Genomic DNA, 23,157 nt, shown 5'->3' with positions numbered 1-23,157 from the left:
TCTGTTGCCCCTTCACAGCAGCTCTGACTCTCAGCGGTCAATGTTGCCCCGTCACAGCAGCTCTGACTACCTCTCAGCGCTCTGTGTTGCCCCTTCCCAGCAGATCTAACTCTCACCAGTCTCTGTTTCCCCTTCACAGCAGCTGACTAACTCTCAGCGCTCTCTGTTGCCCCTTCACAGCACCTCTAACCCTCAGCATTCTCTGTTGCCCCTTCACAGCAGCTCTGACAACCTCGCAGCGCTATCTGTTGCCCCTTCACAGCAGCTCTGACTCTCAGCGGTCAATGTTGCCCCGCCACAGCAGCTCTGACTACCTCTCAGCGCTCTGTGTTGCCCCTTCCCAGCAGATCTAACTCTCACCAGTCACTGTTTCCCCTTCACAGCACCTGAATAACGATCAGCGCTCTCTGTTGCCCCTTCACAGCAGCTCTGACTCTCAGCGATCAATGTTGCCCCTTCACAGCAGCTGACTACCTCTCAGCGCTCTGTGTTGCCCCTTCCCAGCAGATCTAACTCTCACCAGTCTGTTTCCCCTTCACAGCAGCTGACTAACTCTCAGCGCTCTCTGTTGCCCCTTCACAGCACCTCTAACCCTCAGCATTCTCTGTTGCCCCTTCACAGCAGCTCTGACAACCTCGCAGCGCTATCTGTTGCCCCTTCACAGCAGCTCTGACTCTCAGCGGTCAATGTTGCCCCGTCACAGCAGCTCTGACTACCTCTCAGCGCTCTGTGTTGCCCCTTCCCAGCAGATCTAACTCTCACCAGTCTCTGTTTCCCCTTCACAGCACCTGACTAACGATCAGCGCTCTCTGTTGCCCCTTCACAGCATCTCTGACTAAATCTCAGCGCTCTTTGTTGCCCCTTCACGGCAGCTCTAACTCTCAGCGCTCTCTGTTGCCCCTTCACAGAAGCTCTGACTATCTCTCAATGCTCTCTGTTGCCCCTTTACAGCAGCTCTGACTCTCAGTGGTCAATGTTGCCCCTTCACAGCACCTCTGACTAACTCTCAGCGCTTCCTGTCGCCCCTTCACGGCACCTGTGTCTACCTGTTAGCGCTCTCAGTTTCCCCTTCATAGCAGCTCTGAATCTCAGCGCTCTGTTGCCCCTTCACAGCATCTCTGAATCTCAGAGCTCTCTGCTGCCCCTTCAAAGCAGCTCTAAGTCTCAGCGCTCTCTGTTGCCCCTTCACAGCAGCTGTAACTCTCAGCGCTCTCTGATGCCCGTTCACAGCAGCTCTAACTCTCAGTGCTCTCTGTTGCCCCTTCACAGCAGCTCTCAAACAACGCGAGGCCCACACTTACCACCACCACGCTCTTAGATGCGTCCAGGACGTGGATCACAGGCGCACTGTATCTTGGGGCTATTTTAACTGCTGTGTGGGTTCTGAAAAGAGGCGTCAGGGAGAAAAACACATCCGTTAGGGCTGACAGTTCCTACACAAGTCTTGTTCAAAAGCATTAGAGATAATGTGATTCTACAGTGCTTTACAGAGAAAGATTTCAAGGTACTTATAAATATTGAACTCCAGGGGCTTCCCTGGTGGTGCAGTGGTTGAGAGTCCGCCTGCCGATGCAGGGGATACGGGTTCGTGCCCCGGTCTGGGAAGATCCCACATGCCGCGGAGCGGCTGGGCCCGTGAGCCATGGCCGCTGAGCCTGCGCGTCCAGAGCCTGTGCTCGGCAACGGGAGAGGACACGGCAGTGAGAGGCCCGCGTACCACAAAAAAACAAAACAAACAAATAAATATTGAACTCCAAATTTCCCTTGGAAAATGAGAATGACTTTCTCCCCACCCTAAGAGGGGGAAGCCAAGGGGAAAAGGCATGAATTTTTGCCCCCGATTCCAAAGAAGCCTAGGAGAAAATGAGAAGGATGGTTTCCTCAGCTCTCTGTACTAGCAGCCTGTCTGAAGTAAGGGAGCCGACCGGCCCGAGCATAGCACTTTGTTGTCATAAAGGTCAAGTGGAGTTTCTTCCTGCAGACGAGCTGGGCCACCTGCAAGGACCCCTGGAGAACCAGACACTGGCAGGGGCCACGGGTCACCACTCCCCATCTGCTGCTCCGTGCCCCCGGGAGACACCAACACTTCTCCACCCCAAGCCCACCTTGTACTTGTAGGAAGGAACCTTGGACCATAAATAAATTCAACACAAAGTAACACAGAGAGCTCAAAGCAACAATATCTTATCCTAACACTGGCTCAGCCCCAAATCCCTTTTGCCAAACTTGAAAATGTCAGTTCTGAGGAAGAAACACCCTTTAATCCTTAAAATTACCTAATTTTACTGCAAAATTGCCCTCTGACTGCTGAATGTTTATAGCAATAGCATAGGCTACACATCTGCTATTTCATTACAGAACATAACATATTAAAGTGAGAACTGAAAATGTATACACCCTCCGCTACTGTAGTTAAACCAGGACCCTGAAGCTGGGACAGAGTGTGGACTTTGCCACAATTCCACATAAAAGGGTGGCAACAGTAGTTTCCACAAGATGGAAAGTGTTTCCAGTCTTTTCTCCTCCTTCCTTCCCTCTTAAAGTAGCGGCAGCTTTCCCCAAGTCAGATCCTTTCATATTCTTTCCCCTCAACTAAAATATATTTTCACTTGGAAAGATGTCCAGAATATGCTACTTTATGAGGAAAAACCAAAGTAGCAAAACAGTATGTTTAATACAATTTTATTTAAAAAAGAAACAAAACAGGGCTTCCCTGGTGGCACAGTGGTTAAGAATCTGCCTGCTAACGCAGGGGACACGGGTTCGAGCCCCGGTCCGGGAAGATCCCACATACTGCGCAGCAACTAAGCCCGTGCGCCACAACCACTGAGCCCGCGTGCCACAATTACTGAAGCCTGCATGCCAAGAGCCCGTGCTCTGCAACAAGAGAAGCCACCGCAATGAGAAGCCCGTGCACCACAACAAAGAGTAGCCCCTGCTCGCCACAAGTAGAGAAAGCCTGCACACAGCAACGAAGACCCAATGCAGCCAAAAATAAACAAAACAAAACACTACCACCCTCAACCTGCCCCAACCGACCAACTTTTTTTTTTTTTTTTTTTTTTTGCGCGTTACGCCGGGCCTCTCACCGTTGTGGCCTCTCCCGTTGCGGAGCACAGGCCCCGGACGCGCAGGCCCAGCGGCCATGGCCCACGGGCCCAGCCGCTCCGCGGCATGTGGGATCCTCCCAGACCGGGGCGCGAACCCGGTTCCCCTGCATCGGCAGGCGGACGCACAACCACTGCGCCACCAGGGAAGCCCCGGACCAACTTTTATATAAGTGTCTGTATATTTAGAAAACACAGAGAGACAGACATCAAAGAGTCAGCACTGGTTATACGGAGGTTAGAACTGGGACTGAAAGTGGGAAGGGAGAGACTAAATTTTACTTTCCATTCCCCTGAACTGTTTGACATGTTCTAATAAGTGTGGATTACTGAGGTAATTTTTTTAAACCAAGAGAATATTAAAGGTGCATTATTTGTGTGCATGTGTTTTTAAGAGGCTTCTAAGGGAAGGCTCTAAAGACTTATTCATAATGAGACAGACAAGACCTCTAACATTTCACCTGTCCCCTTTCTAAGCATATTCCTGTGCATAAACAGGAAGCAAAGGACTAAAGCCATAATCCACCAGAACTGGGCTGTGAGATGGAAGCTGAGGCCGAGGCCAGTTAGCACAGAAGGTGCCTTCTGGACTGGGAGGCCCGCCAGCACGGGAGCTGCATCTCGGCCCTGGAGCAGCCTAACGAACACCACTGCCTCCTCAGGACCCGTTCTGTGACTACCGTGTGCTTAGGGACCGAAGATTCTGAAGATATCTCGGGTAGTCTATGAGGGGGTGAAGATTTTCAAATGGTAGGAAAAGTTATAAAGAAGAAGTTGCTTCCAGTTTCAAAACACAAGTTAGACTCTGTATGCGTCCTCTTCCTCAGATGCTTCCTTAGCAACTTGAGACACACAAATATACCTCAGTCTTTCTTCTGCATGAAGTTCCCCCAGGAAACAATGTTTTAAGCCTGATATAACTTCAGTGACATTTCTTTTAAAGACAGCCAGTAAAATTTAAAATGTTTAAATCAACATAACTGGTATTTAGTAAGTATCCAAGGGTTCTCAGTGTAATTCTGGCCATTCTCTCTTTGATGATCTTCTGGAAAAGGGAACTGAGAAGAAATGGATGGATTTCATGATTTAAAAAGACAAAACAAAACAAATCGAAGTGCTCCTTTCCAACGCAAACACTGCCCAAGCTGGATGAGCACAGGCATGAAACTTGAGCTTGCCCAGCTATCAAAGAATGCTTCCGGGGACTTCCCTGGCGGTCCAGTGGTTAAGACTCCACGCTTCCACTGCAGAGGGTGAGGGTTCCATCCCTGGTCGGGGAACTAAGATCCCCCATGCCACGCAGTGCAGCCAAAATAAACAAACAAAGTACCACATCATTACTGAAAGAAAAAAAAGAGTGCTTCCAGATTGACACTGATTCCACTTTTTTCTAAGTTTCCGTTTACATGAACTTCTCCAGCTGAAAGATTTCTTTCTGAAGTCTGAAAAGATGCCAAACAGTGGAATCTCTCCTCCCCTTCCTACGTACCTAGGGCAAAGGGCTAAACGCTGAGGCTGAATCTCAAATCCATCTCTGCTAAGTCACTAGTCAACATTTAGGATTTAGTTAGTCACCTCCCACACTTGCCAAATAGGCATGATCATGTTAGCCTTTGAAGATCTTTTTTAACACTCTGAAAAAGAACAAGCACTCCAAGCACTTATTTCATGTCATACCCTATCTCAGAACTAGTGTTTTACATAAATGCAGCATAACCAAAACTTAAAATTTGATGAGAAAAAATGAGAGAGGATGGGAAATAAGGACGGGAAAATTAAGATGGAATCAGGAGGGCTTCCCTGGTGGCGCAGTGGTTAAAGAATCCACCTGCCAATGCAGGGGACACGGGTTGGAGCCCTGGTCCAGGAAGATCCCACATGCCACAGAGCAACTAAGCCCTTGCGCCACAACTACCGAGCCTGCGCTCTAGAGCCCACAAGCCACAACTACTGAAGCCCGCGAGCCACAACTACTGAAGCCCGCACGCCTAGAGCCTGTGCTCTGCAACAAGAGAAGCCACTGCAATGAGAAGCCCACGCACCACAACGAAGAGTAGCCCCCACTCGCTGCAACTAGAGAAAGCCCACACGCAGCAACAAAGACCCAACGCAGCCAAAAATAATAAATAAATTCAATAAATAATTACAAAAAAAAAAGAAAGATGGAATCAGGAATGAGATTAGCATGTAAAATTCATTCCTTGAAATCCTATACAGAGGAAAATATTATCAGTTATGTAATTCAGCACCTTACTTCATAGCAGTTTAAAAAAAAAAAACCAGAAAACTCAGAAAATTACCTCCAGCTTTGAGCAATGTGACTTCCTGTTGAATTCTCCAAGTTTAAACTACAGAAAAGATAATTGAAAAAGACATTTTGCAGTTATTGGCTTTAAACCAGTTAAAAATTGAGAGCTAACTGCCAGACTTGTGCCCTTGAGAAGTTCTGTAGCTAAAAAGGCCGGATTTCCATTAAAGTCATTTCTAGTTTGTGATACAAAACCATCTGTATTACAGACAGGAGAATATTCAGTTTTCTAGTCTCTTATAGCTACAGGTTAAAAAGGGCCATTCCAGGGCTTCCCTGGTGGAGCAGCGGTTGAGAGTCCGCCTGCTGATGCAGGGGACACGGGTTCGTGCCCCTGTCCGGGAAGATCCCACATGCCGCGGAGCGGCTGGGCCAGTGAGCCATGGCCGCTGAGCCTGCGCGTACGGAGCCTGTGCTTCGCAACGGGAAAGGCCACAACAGTGAGAGGCCCGCGTACCGCAAAAAAAAAAAAAAAAAAAAAGGGGGGCCATTCCAAGCAGATTTCTACCCACATATGACCCCAAACCTGTATAACCCTTTCAGCCTCTGCAAGGATCCATACTCAAGCCTCACTTCGTGTCTTGGGGGTACAGTTCTAATTCTCTCATGCTACCTACCTCAGGCCCCTGAGGTTTGGAAAAGCCATGCTGCTATTCCCCTCACAGATCTGCTTTCATGAGAATTTGGAAGTCCTGAGCCTCCATTTGCTCAAAAACAGCAAAGGAAAGAACTGGGCCTCTGCTGAGCCCTCCACAGGTCTGTAGGAGGTGACAATAAGGGTTCTCAGGTGACTTCTGAGACATTCAAACTCCCGAATGCTTTCTAGCAAAGCTGACTCTCCTAGGGTAGAAGGCTTCTTATACAGATGTGAAAAGCACTAACCATAAAGAGATCGATAAATCAGACTTCATGAAAATGAAGAACTTTTGTTACCCAAAATACCACTAAGACAGCAAAAGGTAAGCCATATTGGAAGACTCTATTTGCAATATATATTTCTGATAAAGAGTCTTGTCTCCAATATAAATAAAGAATGCATACAAATCAGTAAAAGAAAAAAAAGGCAGAATACCTAATTAAAAAAAAAAGATTTAAAAAGCATATCCAAGTGGTCAATATACTCATGAAAAGGTACTCAACATCGTCAGTAGAGAAATACAAACGAAGACCTTAGCAAGATATTGTTATACACACACTAAAATGGATAAAACTGAAAAGGGTGTGGAATAATTGGAAATCTCATAATTGCCGGTGGGCGTATAAATTAATACAACCACTTTGGAAAAAATATCTAATGCCGATGACCATATGCATATTCTGTGACCCAGCAAGTCTGCTTCAGGGCAGAAATACATACATGGCAGCATTCTGTGTAATAGCCCCAAACTGGAAAAACCCAGATGTCCACCAACACTAGCATGGATAAAAGCCAGAGGGCATAATACAATGCAATATTATACCACAGTGGGAAAAAAAACAAAAACAAAAACACTACTGTAATAATGAGTTTAGGCCTTAAAGACATAATGCTGAGCGGGACACAGAAGAATGAATACATACAGTAGGATTCCACTTACACAAAGTTGAAATGCAGACAAAACCAAACTGTAGTGATAGAAGATAGAATGACTAGGTCGGGGGATCCAGTGAAGTTCCCAGAGTGTCATTAATGTTCTATTTCTTGATCTGGGGGTTATTACATGGGTGGTTTCATTTTTGTAAAAATTCATCAAGTTGTTTACCTGTGACTTGTGTACTTTTCTACATGAGTGCTATACTTAGCAAAAGTGCTTACTTAAATAAGAGGGCTTGACGAAGCAAGCCTCCAGGTCTGAGACCTCACCCGCTGTCACCACTTTAAAATGAAGGCAGAGGGGGAATTTTACACTGACATTCCTGGAGGCTGCAAGAGAATCTGTTTTTCAAAGGCTGCTCTTGCACCACAATGGAGAAGGGGATGGTTACCTGGAAGCACCACTACTGGCTTTTATTTTCTAAATAATTTTTCAGAAACTGCAACAGGCATGGAAGAGAATAGAACCAGAAAAGCTCATCGAGAAACAAAACATCAGAGAGTTAAAGAGACCTTGGGAGGTCATGGGATCCAGATTTCTCTCTCCTTGGAGGAACACATTCAGTCTCCCAGATGATGAGAATAGATATTCTACAAAAGCACTAAGACTGTGGGTGATTTCTGATCTGATTAATTTTAACTTGATATACCAGGTTAAAACTGGTATAGCGTCATAGCCACAAGAGTCCTTTATGGCTAAGTTTGCCAATGATGTATCCTGAGAGGCTAGTCATGTTACTTCCGGTTATTTTTTAAGAAACCTCTTTAATCTGGTGGCTCTTACTTGGTAAGAGATATAGTACAATTAACTATTGGTAACATTGCAGCTTGCACAAGTAGCAATATGTGGTTTCCTGGTATTGAACTCCCGAGTGCAGTGTCCACATAAAGTGGTTCTTATTTGGAAACCGGCATCACATTTACATAACTCATAATGCATTTCATTACATCTGCTCATTTAAATATTTATTTACCCACTTTTACAACCATGATTTTAAAAGGTCTTTCATTTTGACAATAATCTGTAGATTCCCTTACCATTCTCTTTGCTAAGCTAATGAATATTCTCACTATAATCATCAAATACCCACAACCATGCTCACTGAAACCTCAGTTATCGATGGTTGGTCATATCCCTGGAGAACGATCTGCCAGTATCCTAGGGGTAAGTCCTTCATGGAAAAACAAACCTAGTTTTCTAATGTGAGCAACAATAGCCACACTACTGAGTCCTTCAAGTATGAAAAGTAATTAGTGGATACATGACATAGAACCCTGACTACTCATGAACATGGTCCATTCAGGTTATAAATGGAAGGATGGTCAATTTTATGTGCCAATTTGGGTAGGTCATGGTACCCAGTTTTTGGTCAAACAACAATCTAGATGTTTTTGTGAAGGTATTTTTTGATATGATTAACATTTAAATCAGTAGGCTCTGAGTAAAGCAGATTGTCCTCCGTGTGGGTGGGCCTCATCCAATCAATTAAAGACCTTAAGAGAAAAGGCTGCAGTCCTCAGAGGAAGAAGGGCTTCTGCTTCCAGACCGCCTTTTGACTCAAGATGCAATAGCAACTCTTGCCTGGCCTCCAGTCTGCCCACGTTCCCTGTAGATTTCAGACATACCTGCCCCCATATCTCTCTCTCACACACACACACACACACACACACACACACACACACACACACACACACACACACCCCTTACTGATCCTGTTTCTGTGGAGATCCCTAATACAAATGTCTTAACATACAGTTGTTTCCAGAGTGAAAGGAACTCTGGAATAGCTTTGTCCCGCATCTACTGTATTTTGTGTCAGAAAAGTAAACTGCATGCTTGTTCGACCATCAAGGTCAATGCCCCTCCTGGGCACTGCTCCCTGCCAAAGCGAACTACATGGGGCATAAGGAATGTGTCATAAGAATTCTAATATCCATGGAACTCTGCTCAACATTAGGTAACAACCTAAATGGGAAAAGAATTTGAAAAAGAATGGATCTACGTGTATGTACAACTAAATCACTCTGCTGTACACCTGAAACTAACACAACATTGTTAATTAACTACACTCCAATATAAAATAAAAATTTTTTAAAAAGTCTAATACCCATAATTAACATACCTCTCACCAAATATCATTATGATCGTGACCCCAGGAGAAATCCAACAAAACTGAATAATAATCATGTGACCAAATTTGAACTTACTCTTCTTTATTTTTTTATTTTTTATTTTTTTTGTGGAACACGGGCCTCTCACTGTTGTGGCCTCTCCCGTTGAGGAGCTCAGGCTCCAGACGCGCAGGCTCAGCGGACATGGCTCACGGGCCTGGCCGCTCCGCGGCATGTGGGATCTTCCCGGACCGGGGCACGAACCCGCGTCCCCTGCATCGGCAGGCGGACTCTCAACCACTGCGCCACCAGGGAAGCCCTGAGCAAGGTTTATTTATTATTATTATTGGGGTTTTTTTGTGGTACGTGGGCCTCTCGCTGCTGTGGCCTCTCCCGTTGCGGAGCACAGGCTCCAGACGCGCAGGCTCAGCGGCCATGGCTCACAGGCCCAGCCGCTCAGCGGCACGTGGGATCTTCCCAGACCGGGGCACGAACCTGCGTCCCCTGCATCGGCAGGCAGACTCTCAACCACTGCGCCGCCAGGGAAGCCCCTTTCTCTTCTTTAAATTATTTGACTCAAAGGTTCCCCAAAGGTCTCTCTTTCAGAAACAACTTCCCAAAGTGATCCTCTGATTCATTCTCTCTAGGTCAGCTTTCTATCTCAACTATTACAAGGTCGGAGTTTCTTCAAGAGAACCTGTAATTATTCAGTCAGACACCTGTTTCAAGACAGAGAGTGGGCTAAAGTTCAAGCAGTGTTTTTGTGCCAAAAAACACAGCTTCTCCACTCAGTTTGATTTCAAGAGGATAAGTGTTCGTTAGAAGTCTCAGGAACTGAATGGGAGGTGAGAAGATGAAGGAAAAGAGGACTGCAGGCCAAAGGAATCCAAAAACAGGGAGAGGGAGGTAGATGACAGAGGAGTTTCCTGCAGCAGGCCCCCAAATGATTCTGGCTCTCGTGGTGTGAAGGCTGGAAAGTTCGTGTATTTATATAATAAAGAGCCAATCCACTATGCATAAGAAAAAAAGTCAGGTTTTATCACTGTTTTTAAATACTGGCATTTAAGAGAATTTAAGGGAAGCACAAAGTTCATTAGCACGACTTACCTCGAAGTGGTAGCTCCTCCAATCAACAACGGAATCTTTATAGCTAATCTCTCCATTTCCTTAGCAACGAAAATCATTTCATCCAGGGAAGGAGTGATTAGTCCTGACAGGCCAATTATATCTATTATTTAAAAAAAGAGAAAAAAGGACAGTGAGAAGGAGGATGAGAGGAAAAGCATGAAGACTCATTTTCATAACTTTGTAATAAAGACCACAAGACAGAAGATAAATTCCCAATTTCTAATTCTGAGGCTTCTTCTCTGACTGGGGGTTTTCAATTTATTGTTTGCTTTCAGGAGTAAACATGATTTGCAACTTCAAGTTGCAATAACATGCTTGCCACAGATTCGGGAAGCCACGCAATTGTTAGTTCATGATCTCCCAGACTCAACGTGTCACAGTGTCAGAAGAAACATAAAAGCAACTACACACAGAGGAAAAAAATCGAATAAAACTGTTCTCTTTTAAGAAGCCTGTCCCCATTCCCCTTCCTCATAGCTAGAAAGGAGTTTCACGGTTACCTGCTCACCCCTTCGACCTCCATTATAAACGGCAATGACAGCACCCCGGGCAGAGCTGGCACTTGAATGTCTGAATGTCCCACCATCCCACATGGGCTGGGGCATGACTGTTCACCGAGAGACGGACAATGGGAGGAAATGATAGTCACTGAAATGCCCAGAAGCACAGCTGCACGGTACCTGCTTTGTGGTCAAAAGCAGCTTTCAGTATCTTGTCACATGGCGTCATGACTCCCAAGTCAATAACTCTGGGGCACAGAAATGAGATGTGAGAAAATTAATGAGAACCCATTGGCGAAAAAGCTAGACAAACACTTTTATTTAGCCATTAAATACTGCTCTAACATAAACTGGAATCACACTGAAAAGCTCACTGAATATCAACCACCAACTCAACGACGACTGCCATTTATTAGGAACTGACCACGGGTCAGGGACCATGCTGAGCTTTTTTAAACACCTTTGCCGACTTAATCCACAGAGCATCTAATCCACCTATTTAAAGTAGACAATTCAATAATTTTTGGTAGAGGACACTATTATTTCCTAAGCTCTGGTAAAAGATATATAACACATAATTTGCCATTTTAACCTAAGTACAATTCAGCATCACTAATCAGTCAGTCGTAATGTTGTGCAACCATCACCAGCATTTATTTTCAAAACTCTTTCATCGCCCCTAAAGAAACTCTGCAATCCCTCAGCAACAATCCCCGATCGGCCCACCCCAGCCCCTGGTAACCTCTACTCTACTTTCTGTCTCTATGAATTTGCCTAGTCTGGATATTTATACAAGTGGAATCATACATTATTTGTCCTTTTGTGTCTGGCTTATATCACTTAGCATAATGACTTCAGGGTTGCTCCATGTCGTAGCCTGTGTCAGAACTTCATTCCTTTTTAAGGCTGAATAATATTCCATTGTATGAATGTGCCACATGGTGTTTATTCATCCATCTGTCAATGGACACCTGGGTTGTTTCCACTATGCTAAGCCTTCTGTATAAACAATCTTGTTTAACCCTCACAGGAACTCTACGTGGAAGCACTACCATGGGACCCATTTTCTGTGGTTTGTTTTCATATTTTACTTCATGCATTTATCCAAATATATACACTGGATGGATTATTACAAATGGCATTATTGCATTAAAGAATATAAATATTTTTACGATGCTTGATTCATATTTTAAACTCGATTTTGAGGCAGGTTTTACCAATTAATACTCTTTTTTTTTAATTCTTCTTTTTAAACAAATGGCATTATTGCATTAAAGAATATAAATATTTTTACGATGCTTGATTCATATTTTAAACTCGATTTTGAGGCAGGTTTTACCAATTAATACACTTTTTTTTTAATTCTTCTTTTTAAAAATTAATTAATTTATTTATTTATTTTTGGCTGTTTTGGGTCTTCGTTTCTGGGCAAGGGCCTTCTCTAGTTGCGGCGAGCGGGGGCCACTCTTCACCGCGGTGCGCAGGCCTCTCACTATCGCGGCCTCTCTTGCTGCGGAGCACAGGCTCCAGATGCGCAGGCTCAGTAGTTGTGGCTCACGGGCCCAGTTGCTCCGTGGCATGTGGGATCTTCCCAGACCAGGGCTCGAACCTGTGTCCCCTGCATTGGCAGGCAGACTCTCAACCACTGCGCCACCAGGGAAGCCCTAAAATTCTTGAAAACATGATTTTTACATTTTAATGGGGAAGGGCCCAGAGAAGTGTGGGCCCAGAAGTTAAGCATCTTGTCCAGTCAAACAACTAATCAGTAGCAGAGCTGAGGTTTGAACCAGGATCTGACACCAAAATCCATCTTCTTAGCCATGTAGACCAATAAAGATGCTGGGTAAGTTCACTCAATAAATATCCACTGAAAAGTATACCCTACATGGAAGCCAACAAGGAGGATAAGCAAGAAGAGGTCAGTTCCTGCACATGAAAAGCTGACGAGAAGGAATCTGGTGACTTAAGTCGAGGGAGAGGGAGACTGAATCAGAGAGCAGGTAACCACGAGAGATGGAGTGAGACTCAAAGGAAGAGCTGACCCTGGGTGGGCACAGGAGAAGGGGGATGCAACTGGGCACAGGAAGCCTGGAGCCTGTTATGCTCAGAGGACAGAGCAACACCAAGGAACTGTAACTCAGGGAGGAGACAGCTTTCTGGAACTCGGAGAAAATGGGACTTCTGCCCTTGAAAATGTTCTATAAACTACTCTTCTATTCTAGATTTAGAGAGTACACGGAATGTCATTTTGACAATTTAATTTGATCATAAGTATTTGTTATAAAGATGTTTAAAAAATTACAGTACGCGTTTTCACTTGCTTCCTAATGTCAACAATTCTTAAAACTAAACAGGCAAAATAATTTTAAATTAAAAAAAATCAATACTTAAGAACTATTACTACCTGACATCATGTCAGCTGCTAACAGGTGAGTGTAGTTGGACACCAGGGGCAGGAAGGAGCCTTGCTTCTCACTATATAGCTTCTCATACTGTTAGATTTTTTAGCTTGTTGCCATATTACTTAAATTAAAAAAAAAATAAACTAGCACATATGGAATCCTCAGTAAATACACAATTTCAAATCAATGCTCACTCTATTCAGGTCTGTTAGCACTAAGCCGGGAGAGAACAAATGCTGTAGGTGCTGATGATGGGGCGCTGCAGGTTATAACAGGGGCGAGGTGGAACCCCTTTTTTTTTTTTTTTTAGCACATTGCACTCAGTCTGGCAACTAGATTTGTTAAACTGTGACTAAATACAGCCTATAAAACTAAGCAAAATAGCATATTGCTTTCATATCAAGACAAAGAGGCATGTATTTCAAAGCTGACTGCTTTCAGCATTGCATATATTTAAAAAATTCAATTAAAAATCATCAGTATGATGGCAAGAATCATCTTGCTCGCAATTCTTTTTCTTGTTTTAGGTACTGTATCGTTCAGGAACATTGTGTGATGCTTGCTTTTGTTTGAGGAAAAGTAAGGAGACCTCGTGGCCAGACAGAAATGGAGGAAGGAGAAAGCTGTAGGGAGTAAGGTCAGAGGGGGAGAAGACGGCATCTTTTTTTTTTTTAATTTTTATTATTTACTTCTTTTTTATTTTTGGCCGCGTTGGGTCTTCGTTGCTGAGTGCGGGCTTTCTCTAGGTGCAGCGAGCAGAAGGCTACTCTTTGTTGCAGTGCGTGGGCTTCTCATTGCAGTGACTTCTCTTGTTGCAGAGCACAGGCTCTAGGCGTGCAGGCTTCAGTAGTTGTGGCATGTGGGCTCAGTAGTTCTGGTTCACGGGCTCTAGAGCGCAGGTTCAGTAGTTGTGGCCCACAGGCTTAGTTGCTCCGCAGCATGTGGGATCTTCCTGGACAGGGCTCGAACCTGTGTCCCCTGCACTGGCAGGCAGATTCTTAACCACTGCACCACCAGGCAAGCCCCATAGAGGGCATCTTAATGGCAGCAATTAGTTCGATTTTCAAAATATTGTTTCTTTAGCTATCCAAATGGAGGCCTTAGGTAGTCGTCTGGATAGGTAAGTCTGGAGTCCAGGTTTCAGATCCATGCTGGGGATAAAACTTGGGACTTGATAGCATATTAGGTGGTGTTAAAAAGTCCTCAGACTGTGTATAAAAGATGTAGAAAAATAAATTGCCAAAAGCAGATGGAGAGTGGGGAGAAAGGGGGGAGGGAAGGCGGGGAAAGAGGAGGGGAAGGGGAGGGGAGATGAAAGGGAGAGGAGCAAGAAAAAAAAAAGTCATGAGACTGAATGAGATGATCTAAGACTCTCTGACCAGACCTACTTTAACCCGATCTGACTTTTATCAAGATCCCAGGTGGTCAGAAGGCACATTACAGTCCAAGAAGCACTAAACTAGGTAGTGAGGACAGACAGAGAAGAGGTCCCAGGGCTGAGCCTCGGAGCACTCCCCTGTTCAGGGGTCGCACAGAGGAGGAGAAATCAGCAAGAGAGTGACAACCGGCAGTCAGGCAGGTAAGAAGAGGTCTGGAAACAGTGAGCCAGGGGTCTGGGGTACAAGTTCAACTTCCAACGTATTAGGCTGCCTTAAGAGGTCTTGCTGGGAGACAGTCAAATATATACTGTTTAGAGGAGCACTTCCCAACGTTTTCCACGCACAGAAAGTAGTATTTATGGCACTGGGATACAGGAAGGAGGCTGCTCACCACCAGAAGAAGGGGATCAGTTTCTGAGCATGTGTGGTTGAGAAATCGGTTTCTGAGCACATGCGAGTTCATTAGAATATGAATTCTAATTCATATTCTGAATTAGAATATGGAGTGACAAGTGCCACAGAGGAGGCATTTACAGTGTGCTGTGGGAGACCATCTAATCTCGGTAACAACTAGAAGCACCCCAGGAGGGTGATTCCAGCTGCATTTTGAAAAAATAAGTAGGTATTAGCTAGATGAAGGAAAACAGAGGGCCACCCAGGCAGAAACTAGTACTATGAAGGTCCAGAATCACAAACAACTGGCCCTGGGGAACCCTGGTTGAAGGAAAGGATCTGAAGCCTGGGTCAATCCCATCCCTGTCTTCCGTGGCAGCCGCCATTCTTCCAACCATCTCTTCCCATTTTCTCTCCCCTTTACTACAACTCCCTGTGTCCCCCACATAGCTCTCCACCTCCCTTGGCTTTCCCTTGGTTTCCCTTCTGCACTCTGAGCTACAGCCTGTGACTGTAGACCTCTTATACACATTCTTATATTTTGCCACATGAGAGATTAAAGAAAATAAAAATGATGTTATGGAAAATTTTGTATTTTATAATCATCTTTCTAAAGTGCTTATAAGAGAGCTGTAAACGCAAGCATTGAATTTGGGTTTCTAATACAGAAAAAAATGTAAGCTGCACTAAATGCCTTAGCAAAGGCATCCAATACTATTTAAGAATTCATACAATTTAGAAAATAAATATTGTAACATATAAAGCCGCTTTTACCCTCCAGAAGGAATTTAAATGGAATATAAAGCTAGCTTTGCATCTGCATCCACTTAGGGTGCCTCATATTTGCTGTCATGTGAAATGAAGTTAAAGGTGGCAGCTTCTTCTGCTCCTGCAATTCACAGGTACCACCACTAGATGGGAGTACCATACCAGTCTGCAGCCCCAACTAAGGTTTCCAAGCTGTGGTTAAGAAAGATAAATAGATAAAGCAGGAGTGATACATGCATACGATAGAACCATAAGAAGCCATAAGAAAGAAGGAAATCCTGCTATTATGACATGGATGGACTATGAGGGCATTATGCTAAGTGAAATAAATCAGACAGAGAGAGAAAAATACTGTATGATATGCTTACACGAGGAATCTAAAAAAGCTGAACTCATAGAAACAGAGAGTAGGACAGGTGTTACCAGGGGCTGAGGGGTGGGGAAATGGGGAGATGCTGGCCAAGGGTACAAACTTCCAGTTAGAAGATGAACAAGTTCTAGGGATATAATACACAGCACTGTGAATGGAGTTAATAATACTGTATGATATACTTGAGAGTGTTAAGAAAGTAGATCTTAATGTGCTCACCACAAACAAGAAATGGTAATTATGTGATGTGATGGAGGTGTTAGCTAACACTATGGTGGTGATCATACTGCAATATATAAGTGTATCAAATCAAACCGTTTTACACCTTAAACAATGTTATATGTCAATTATATCTCAATTAAGCTGGAAAACAACAAGACAGACAGACACACACACAGTTGAAAGCCTCCGAATAATTATAAAGAGAGCATGTTGAGGTGCTAGGAGAAGTCTCTAGTGAGCCCTTGACTTAGATACAGTCGTTTTCCTCACTCAGCTGAAAGCTCTAACATTATACAGTTTCAAAGTGTCCCCTTCTTAGCCATATATTGCGTATTATTTACCCATACTAGACAATTATATTAAGAACCACTGGTTAAAATGAAAATATGCCTCATTATCTGTTTCATCAGATCCATATTTTTTAAAGCACTAGATGTATATCTAATTTTAACATTTCTGTTAATATATCCTACTTTTTCTTACCCAGTTAAACAGTGTGCATTATCTGTTAAATAGGAGAAGTCCACATGTGTCTTTTTATATAATTATTATTAAAGAGTATATCTAAAATCAACTTTCATGTAATCAAATATCTGATCAAAAATGTTTTTAAATATTCTAAATTATTTCTTCAGAGGAATTTAACTAGAATATTAATATTATACATTACAGTTAAAGTTGTTTATAACTGGAATAAATACTGGAAGCTAAACTGACATAACATAGAATCCCGACTTTTGGATTCAGAAGCCCTGAGTACAGCCTGCCACTTGCTAGCTGTGTAAAATGAGAAATACAATAACTGAGGCAGGCAAAGCAGGATCAAAACCATAAAAAGAGTGAACAAAAAGAAAGAAAGAAAGAAAGAAAGAAAGAGAGGGAGGGAGGGAGGGAGGAAGGAAGGAAGGAATCAGGAAAAGAGTACCAAAAAACAAAGAAAAAGAAAAATCAGTTGTATAAAAGCACTATTTAAATTGTGAAGCAGAAAACAAATGTTAGGTATTAATAAACTCTTGGTGGACACATCCCCAGATCTATTTAAATTCTCAAATCTGCAAATTCTATTGCATCATCCCCACTAAAAATGTGTTTTCTGTCTAGACAGAACTATCACTTTCAGTCCTCTTTACTTCTTTTTTCCCCCACAAAGAACATGTCTTTTCATGAGATTTACTGCATCAACGACAAAGAACCAGGAATGAGAAAGGTGCATTAATATCTGGTACTGGATGGTTTGCTAGACTCACTCACTAGCTGGGTGATTCACCCAGGCATCAGCTGGAACATGGATACCCAACAAAAGCATACATTTAACTACATAAAGCAGCTATCAGGGGCACCTGTCTACTAGGTGACGTCATAACATTAAACCCACCAGTGCCAAGAGTCTATGTGTTATAAGACATAAGACCCAAAGGGGTGTTTGACTTGATAGAAAATGTTTGCACATTAACTTATTTTTTTTTTGCAAAAAGAATAAAATTTCATCAGAAGATGTTACTCCAGATAAGTAGCCCCCAGTGCACAAGCCAGAGGAACTGGGTATGCTGGAGGAAAGCCTCAGGTTTAATAAGCCGCTTTCACTGTTGACATTGGGCTCCAGTAGCACCCTGGAGAAATGTCACAGTTTTCCCTGGCCTCTTTTTTTTTTGACTGCTTTGGGTCTTGGTTGCTGCACGTGGGCTTTCTCTAGGTGCGGCGAGCGGGGGCTACTCTTCGTTGCGGTGAGCAGGGTTCTCATTGCAGTGGCTTCTCTTGCTGCGGAGCACGGGCTCTAGGCGTGTGGGTTTCAGCAGTTGTGGCTCACCGGCTCTAGAGCACAGGTTCAGTAGTTGTGGCGCACGGGCTTAGTTGCTCCGTGGCATGTAGGATCTTCCAGGACCAGGGATCAAACCCGTGTCCCCTGCATTGGCAGGCGGATTCTTAACCACTGCGCCACCAGGGAAGTCCCTTAAAATGTTTTAACTGGAGGAAAAAATATTCCTGGTATGATTCTCTCAGCTACTTGTCCATTTTTCATAATAAAAAATGATATCATTTTTTATATATCATATAAATGATATATATGACATGACATGACAATGACATGTCATTATATGACATGACAATGATATCTCAAGAATTGCTGTAAAGAGTTTGCCTACAAATTGCCTTTTCAATAGTTCTTGTCCCACTATCACCACTGAATATGTTCCTGGCTTTTCAGCCTGATAAACAGTAAAGTTCTTGAATGGCGAAAAGTCAACTAAATCACTTTGGTGTCTGATACAATGCATGGTATGTAGTAGATGATCTATAAACGTTTATCAGCGTAACTGAATTTGAACTAATTATGATGAATGCAAATAGAAACCAACAACATAGGGTTTGAAAAGATGAGACAACAGAAGAAATGTCAGAGATTTTAGGAAGCAAATACCTCATCCAAATACTTATTCCTCGTCCAAATACTTATCCTATAGGTAAAATCTCATTATAACAACCTCCACTGTATCTCCAGTATTTTTATCTTAAAAAAAAAGTTAATACATTCCAAGAACAATACTCCTCATTTCCAGGACCAGGAGAGAATGCTAAGTCTTTGACAGTGAGCAGGCAGCCAAACGGAAGACAGTCAGAGCGAAGAAGGTGCCGCCCTGACACTGCTCCTCCACCTCCAGTCTTTCTGAGGGGTTCTTAGCTGCATTTAATTAGCCTTGAACGCAGACATGGATAAACATTTTGAGAGTAGGCAGGGGGCTTAGAGGGCAGTTTTATCTGACAGTGGGCAAGGACAACTCCAAGGGGGCCCGGCTGTAGCTGCAGTCAAGTCTCTCTTCTCTACAGAGAAAAACGCACCCTGGAAAGAAGTCCATGACTCAAAGAGACTGTTGGTTGGACATAGACCAGAAAAGACATTAGTTATATTAGGCTTTTCATTACAAAGAATATGTTGAAATCTGAGCAAAACATGCTCTTACTGTGGGTCATGAGCTCTCACATAAATTTGCTCTGAATAATCATTCAACTATAATAAAAGATATAAGAAAGGGATTTTACTTGTATACAACATTCAAAAACTAGCTTCATCAACACCAGGAGGCATGCCTGGTTCTGTTCCAAGCAAAGCAAAAAGAACTGTACAGTCAAAGCCTTCTTATAAAACTCCATTTAGCCAAGGTCTTAATAAGATCTTGGCTCTAAAAATCTGGCAGTTCATTGAGAGGAAAAGGGAAATATGCTCAATGTCATGGGCCATGGGGTGGGACCCAATGTTCTAGCCTCTGGCCAGAGGTCAAATCCCCAGAGGCCTCTTGTTGTTTTGACACTGCTTGAATAGTTTTTTCTATTCTTTTTGTCTTTACTGAACATACAACATTAAATAATTACTAACTTCCTTCACCTGAAAAGGTAAGTTCAATGTAGAAAATTTGAAAACACAGTGAAGAAAAAGAAATTAAAAATAACCTCTAGGGCTTCCCTGGTGGCGCAGTGGTTGAGAGTCTGCCTACCGATGCAGGGGACGCGGGTTCGTGCCCCCGTCCGGAAGATCCCGCATGCCACGGAGCGGCTGGGCCCGTGAGCCATGGCCACTGAGCCTGCGCATCCGGAGCCTGTGCTCCGCAGAGGGAGAGGCCGCAACAGTGAGGCCCTTGTACCACACACACAAAAAAAACCCTCTAACATCTACTGCCCTACCCTGCCCTTCGCACCCAGTAAAGAATTACCCTGTTAATGCTTTTACTTTAAATAAGAAAGGGGGTGAAAACAACGGGTCTTAACTCACCTGAAATTATTGCAGGCAAGGACTACTCCAACTATGTTCTTGCCAATGTCGTGCACGTCGCCTTTAACGGTAGCCAGCACAATTGTACCTTGGTAAGGGTCCTGGAGAGGAAGCCAAGCAGCTAAGCATCGCTGTGGTCACTTCAGAGAAGATCACCCAGTTCTCTAAAGCCAGACAGGTGTCAGCACAGAAAGCAATTCAATACAACTAAGGCAACCTCAAAGATGGACCCAGGGGACTTCCCTGGTGGTCCAGTGGTTAGGACTCCAGACTTCCAGTACGTGGGCTTTCTCTAGGTGCGGCGAGCGGGGGCTACTCTTCGTTGCGGTGAGCAGGGTTCTCATTGCAGTGGCTTCTCTTGCTGCGGAGCACGGGCTCTAGGCGTGTGGGTTTCAGCAGTTGTGGCTCACCGGCTCTAGAGCACAGGTTCAGTAGTTGTGGCGCACGGGCTTAGTTGCTCCGTGGCATGTAGGATCTTCCAGGACCAGGGATCAAACCCGTGTCCCCTGCATTGGCAGGCGGATTCTTAACCACTGCGCCACCAGGGAAGTCCCTTAAAATGTTTTAACTGGAGGAAAAAATATTCCTGGTATGATTCTCTCAGCTACTTGTCCATTTTTCATAATAAAAAATGATATCATTTTTTATATATCATATAAATGATATATATGACATGACATGACAATGACATGTCATTATATGACATGACAATGATATCTCAAGAATTGCTGTAAAGAGTTTGCCTACAAATTGCCTTTTCAATAGTTCTTGTCCCACTATCACCACTGAATATGTTCCTGGCTTTTCAGCCTGATAAACAGTAAAGTTCTTGAATGGCGAAAAGTCAACTAAATCACTTTGGTGTCTGATACAATGCATGGTATGTAGTAGATGATCTATAAACGTTTATCAGCGTAACTGAATTTGAACTAATTATGATGAATGCAAATAGAAACCAACAACATAGGGTTTGAAAAGATGAGACAACAGAAGAAATGTCAGAGATTTTAGGAAGCAAATACCTCATCCAAATACTTATTCCTCGTCCAAATACTTATCCTATAGGTAAAATCTCATTATAACAACCTCCACTGTATCTCCAGTATTTTTATCTTAAAAAAAAAGTTAATACATTCCAAGAACAATACTCCTCATTTCCAGGACCAGGAGAGAATGCTAAGTCTTTGACAGTGAGCAGGCAGCCAAACGGAAGACAGTCAGAGCGAAGAAGGTGCCGCCCTGACACTGCTCCTCCACCTCCAGTCTTTCTGAGGGGTTCTTAGCTGCATTTAATTAGCCTTGAACGCAGACATGGATAAACATTTTGAGAGTAGGCAGGGGGCTTAGAGGGCAGTTTTATCTGACAGTGGGCAAGGACAACTCCAAGGGGGCCCGGCTGTAGCTGCAGTCAAGTCTCTCTTCTCTACAGAGAAAAACGCACCCTGGAAAGAAGTCCATGACTCAAAGAGACTGTTGGTTGGACATAGACCAGAAAAGACATTAGTTATATTAGGCTTTTCATTACAAAGAATATGTTGAAATCTGAGCAAAACATGCTCTTACTGTGGGTCATGAGCTCTCACATAAATTTGCTCTGAATAATCATTCAACTATAATAAAAGATATAAGAAAGGGATTTTACTTGTATACAACATTCAAAAACTAGCTTCATCAACACCAGGAGGCATGCCTGGTTCTGTTCCAAGCAAAGCAAAAAGAACTGTACAGTCAAAGCCTTCTTATAAAACTCCATTTAGCCAAGGTCTTAATAAGATCTTGGCTCTAAAAATCTGGCAGTTCATTGAGAGGAAAAGGGAAATATGCTCAATGTCATGGGCCATGGGGTGGGACCCAATGTTCTAGCCTCTGGCCAGAGGTCAAATCCCCAGAGGCCTCTTGTTGTTTTGACACTGCTTGAATAGTTTTTTCTATTCTTTTTGTCTTTACTGAACATACAACATTAAATAATTACTAACTTCCTTCACCTGAAAAGGTAAGTTCAATGTAGAAAATTTGAAAACACAGTGAAGAAAAAGAAATTAAAAATAACCTCTAGGGCTTCCCTGGTGGCGCAGTGGTTGAGAGTCTGCCTGCCGATGCAGGGGACGCGGGTTCGTGCCCCCGTCCGGAAGATCCCGCATGCCACGGAGCGGCTGGGCCCGTGAGCCATGGCCACTGAGCCTGCGCATCCGGAGCCTGTGCTCCGCAGAGGGAGAGGCCGCAACAGTGAGGCCCTTGTACCACACACACAAAAAAAACCCTCTAACATCTACTGCCCTACCCTGCCCTTCGCACCCAGTAAAGAATTACCCTGTTAATGCTTTTACTTTAAATAAGAAAGGGGGTGAAAACAACGGGTCTTAACTCACCTGAAATTATTGCAGGCAAGGACTACTCCAACTATGTTCTTGCCAATGTCGTGCACGTCGCCTTTAACGGTAGCCAGCACAATTGTACCTTGGTAAGGGTCCTGGAGAGGAAGCCAAGCAGCTAAGCATCGCTGTGGTCACTTCAGAGAAGATCACCCAGTTCTCTAAAGCCAGACAGGTGTCAGCACAGAAAGCAATTCAATACAACTAAGGCAACCTCAAAGATGGACCCAGGGGACTTCCCTGGTGGTCCAGTGGTTAGGACTCCAGACTTCCAGTGCAGGGGGTGTGGGTTTGATCCCTGGTCGGGGAACTAGGATCCCACATGCTGCATGGCATGGCCAAAAAAAAAAAAAATGATGGACCCAGAAGCTAAGTCCCGTGCTCTGTGAGAAGGCGGCTGTAAGCCCCAGCAGCTCGAAGGAGGCCCGCCCAGCTGGTTAGCTCAGGGGGCTTCAACCAAGATCATGCATTCCATCACCTCAAAGGACAGTTTAAGTTCAAATACAAAACAGTCCCATCGCTGAAGATCATATCCTTAACCCCCAAAACCTGGCTGATAAATGTTTGCTGTTAGCAGTAAAGGGAGAGGGAGGAGCTGGTGAATTGCACGTGTCCTGTCAGAATGGGAAGGACCACAGCAGCCCAGGGCAGGGGCTTCAACACTGCTGCTCTACACTGTCAGCATTCCCTCCCTCAGGAAAAGGGAGGGAGGGAGGGAGAGAGGGAGGAGGGAGTGAGGGAGGGAGGGAAGGGGGAG

At 44.0% G+C, this 23,157-nt stretch overlaps 1 protein-coding gene across 1 annotated transcript in view; it reads right to left on the bottom strand.

Moving 5' to 3' along the window:
- MTR (5-methyltetrahydrofolate-homocysteine methyltransferase) overlaps positions 1-23,157 on the bottom strand; it is a 120,218-nt gene that overhangs the window by 22,750 nt on the left and 74,311 nt on the right. Inside the window, exons 22-25 of the mRNA XM_024115733.3 lie at positions 22,398-22,498; positions 10,909-10,976; positions 10,208-10,328; positions 1,302-1,383 (exon numbers count right to left, since the gene is read on the bottom strand). Of these exons, the coding sequence (XP_023971501.1) occupies positions 1,302-1,383; positions 10,208-10,328; positions 10,909-10,976; positions 22,398-22,498 (372 nt within the window). The remainder of the gene's footprint in view (positions 1-1,301; positions 1,384-10,207; positions 10,329-10,908; positions 10,977-22,397; positions 22,499-23,157) is intronic.

The sequence above is a fragment of the Physeter macrocephalus genome, chromosome 20, assembly GCF_002837175.3.
Source record: "Physeter macrocephalus isolate SW-GA chromosome 20, ASM283717v5, whole genome shotgun sequence".
In the NCBI taxonomy this organism is placed as follows: domain Eukaryota; kingdom Metazoa; phylum Chordata; class Mammalia; order Artiodactyla; family Physeteridae; genus Physeter; species Physeter macrocephalus.
Note: the sequence above shows the minus strand (reverse complement) of the source record. Positions and strands in the feature narration are given on the sequence as shown.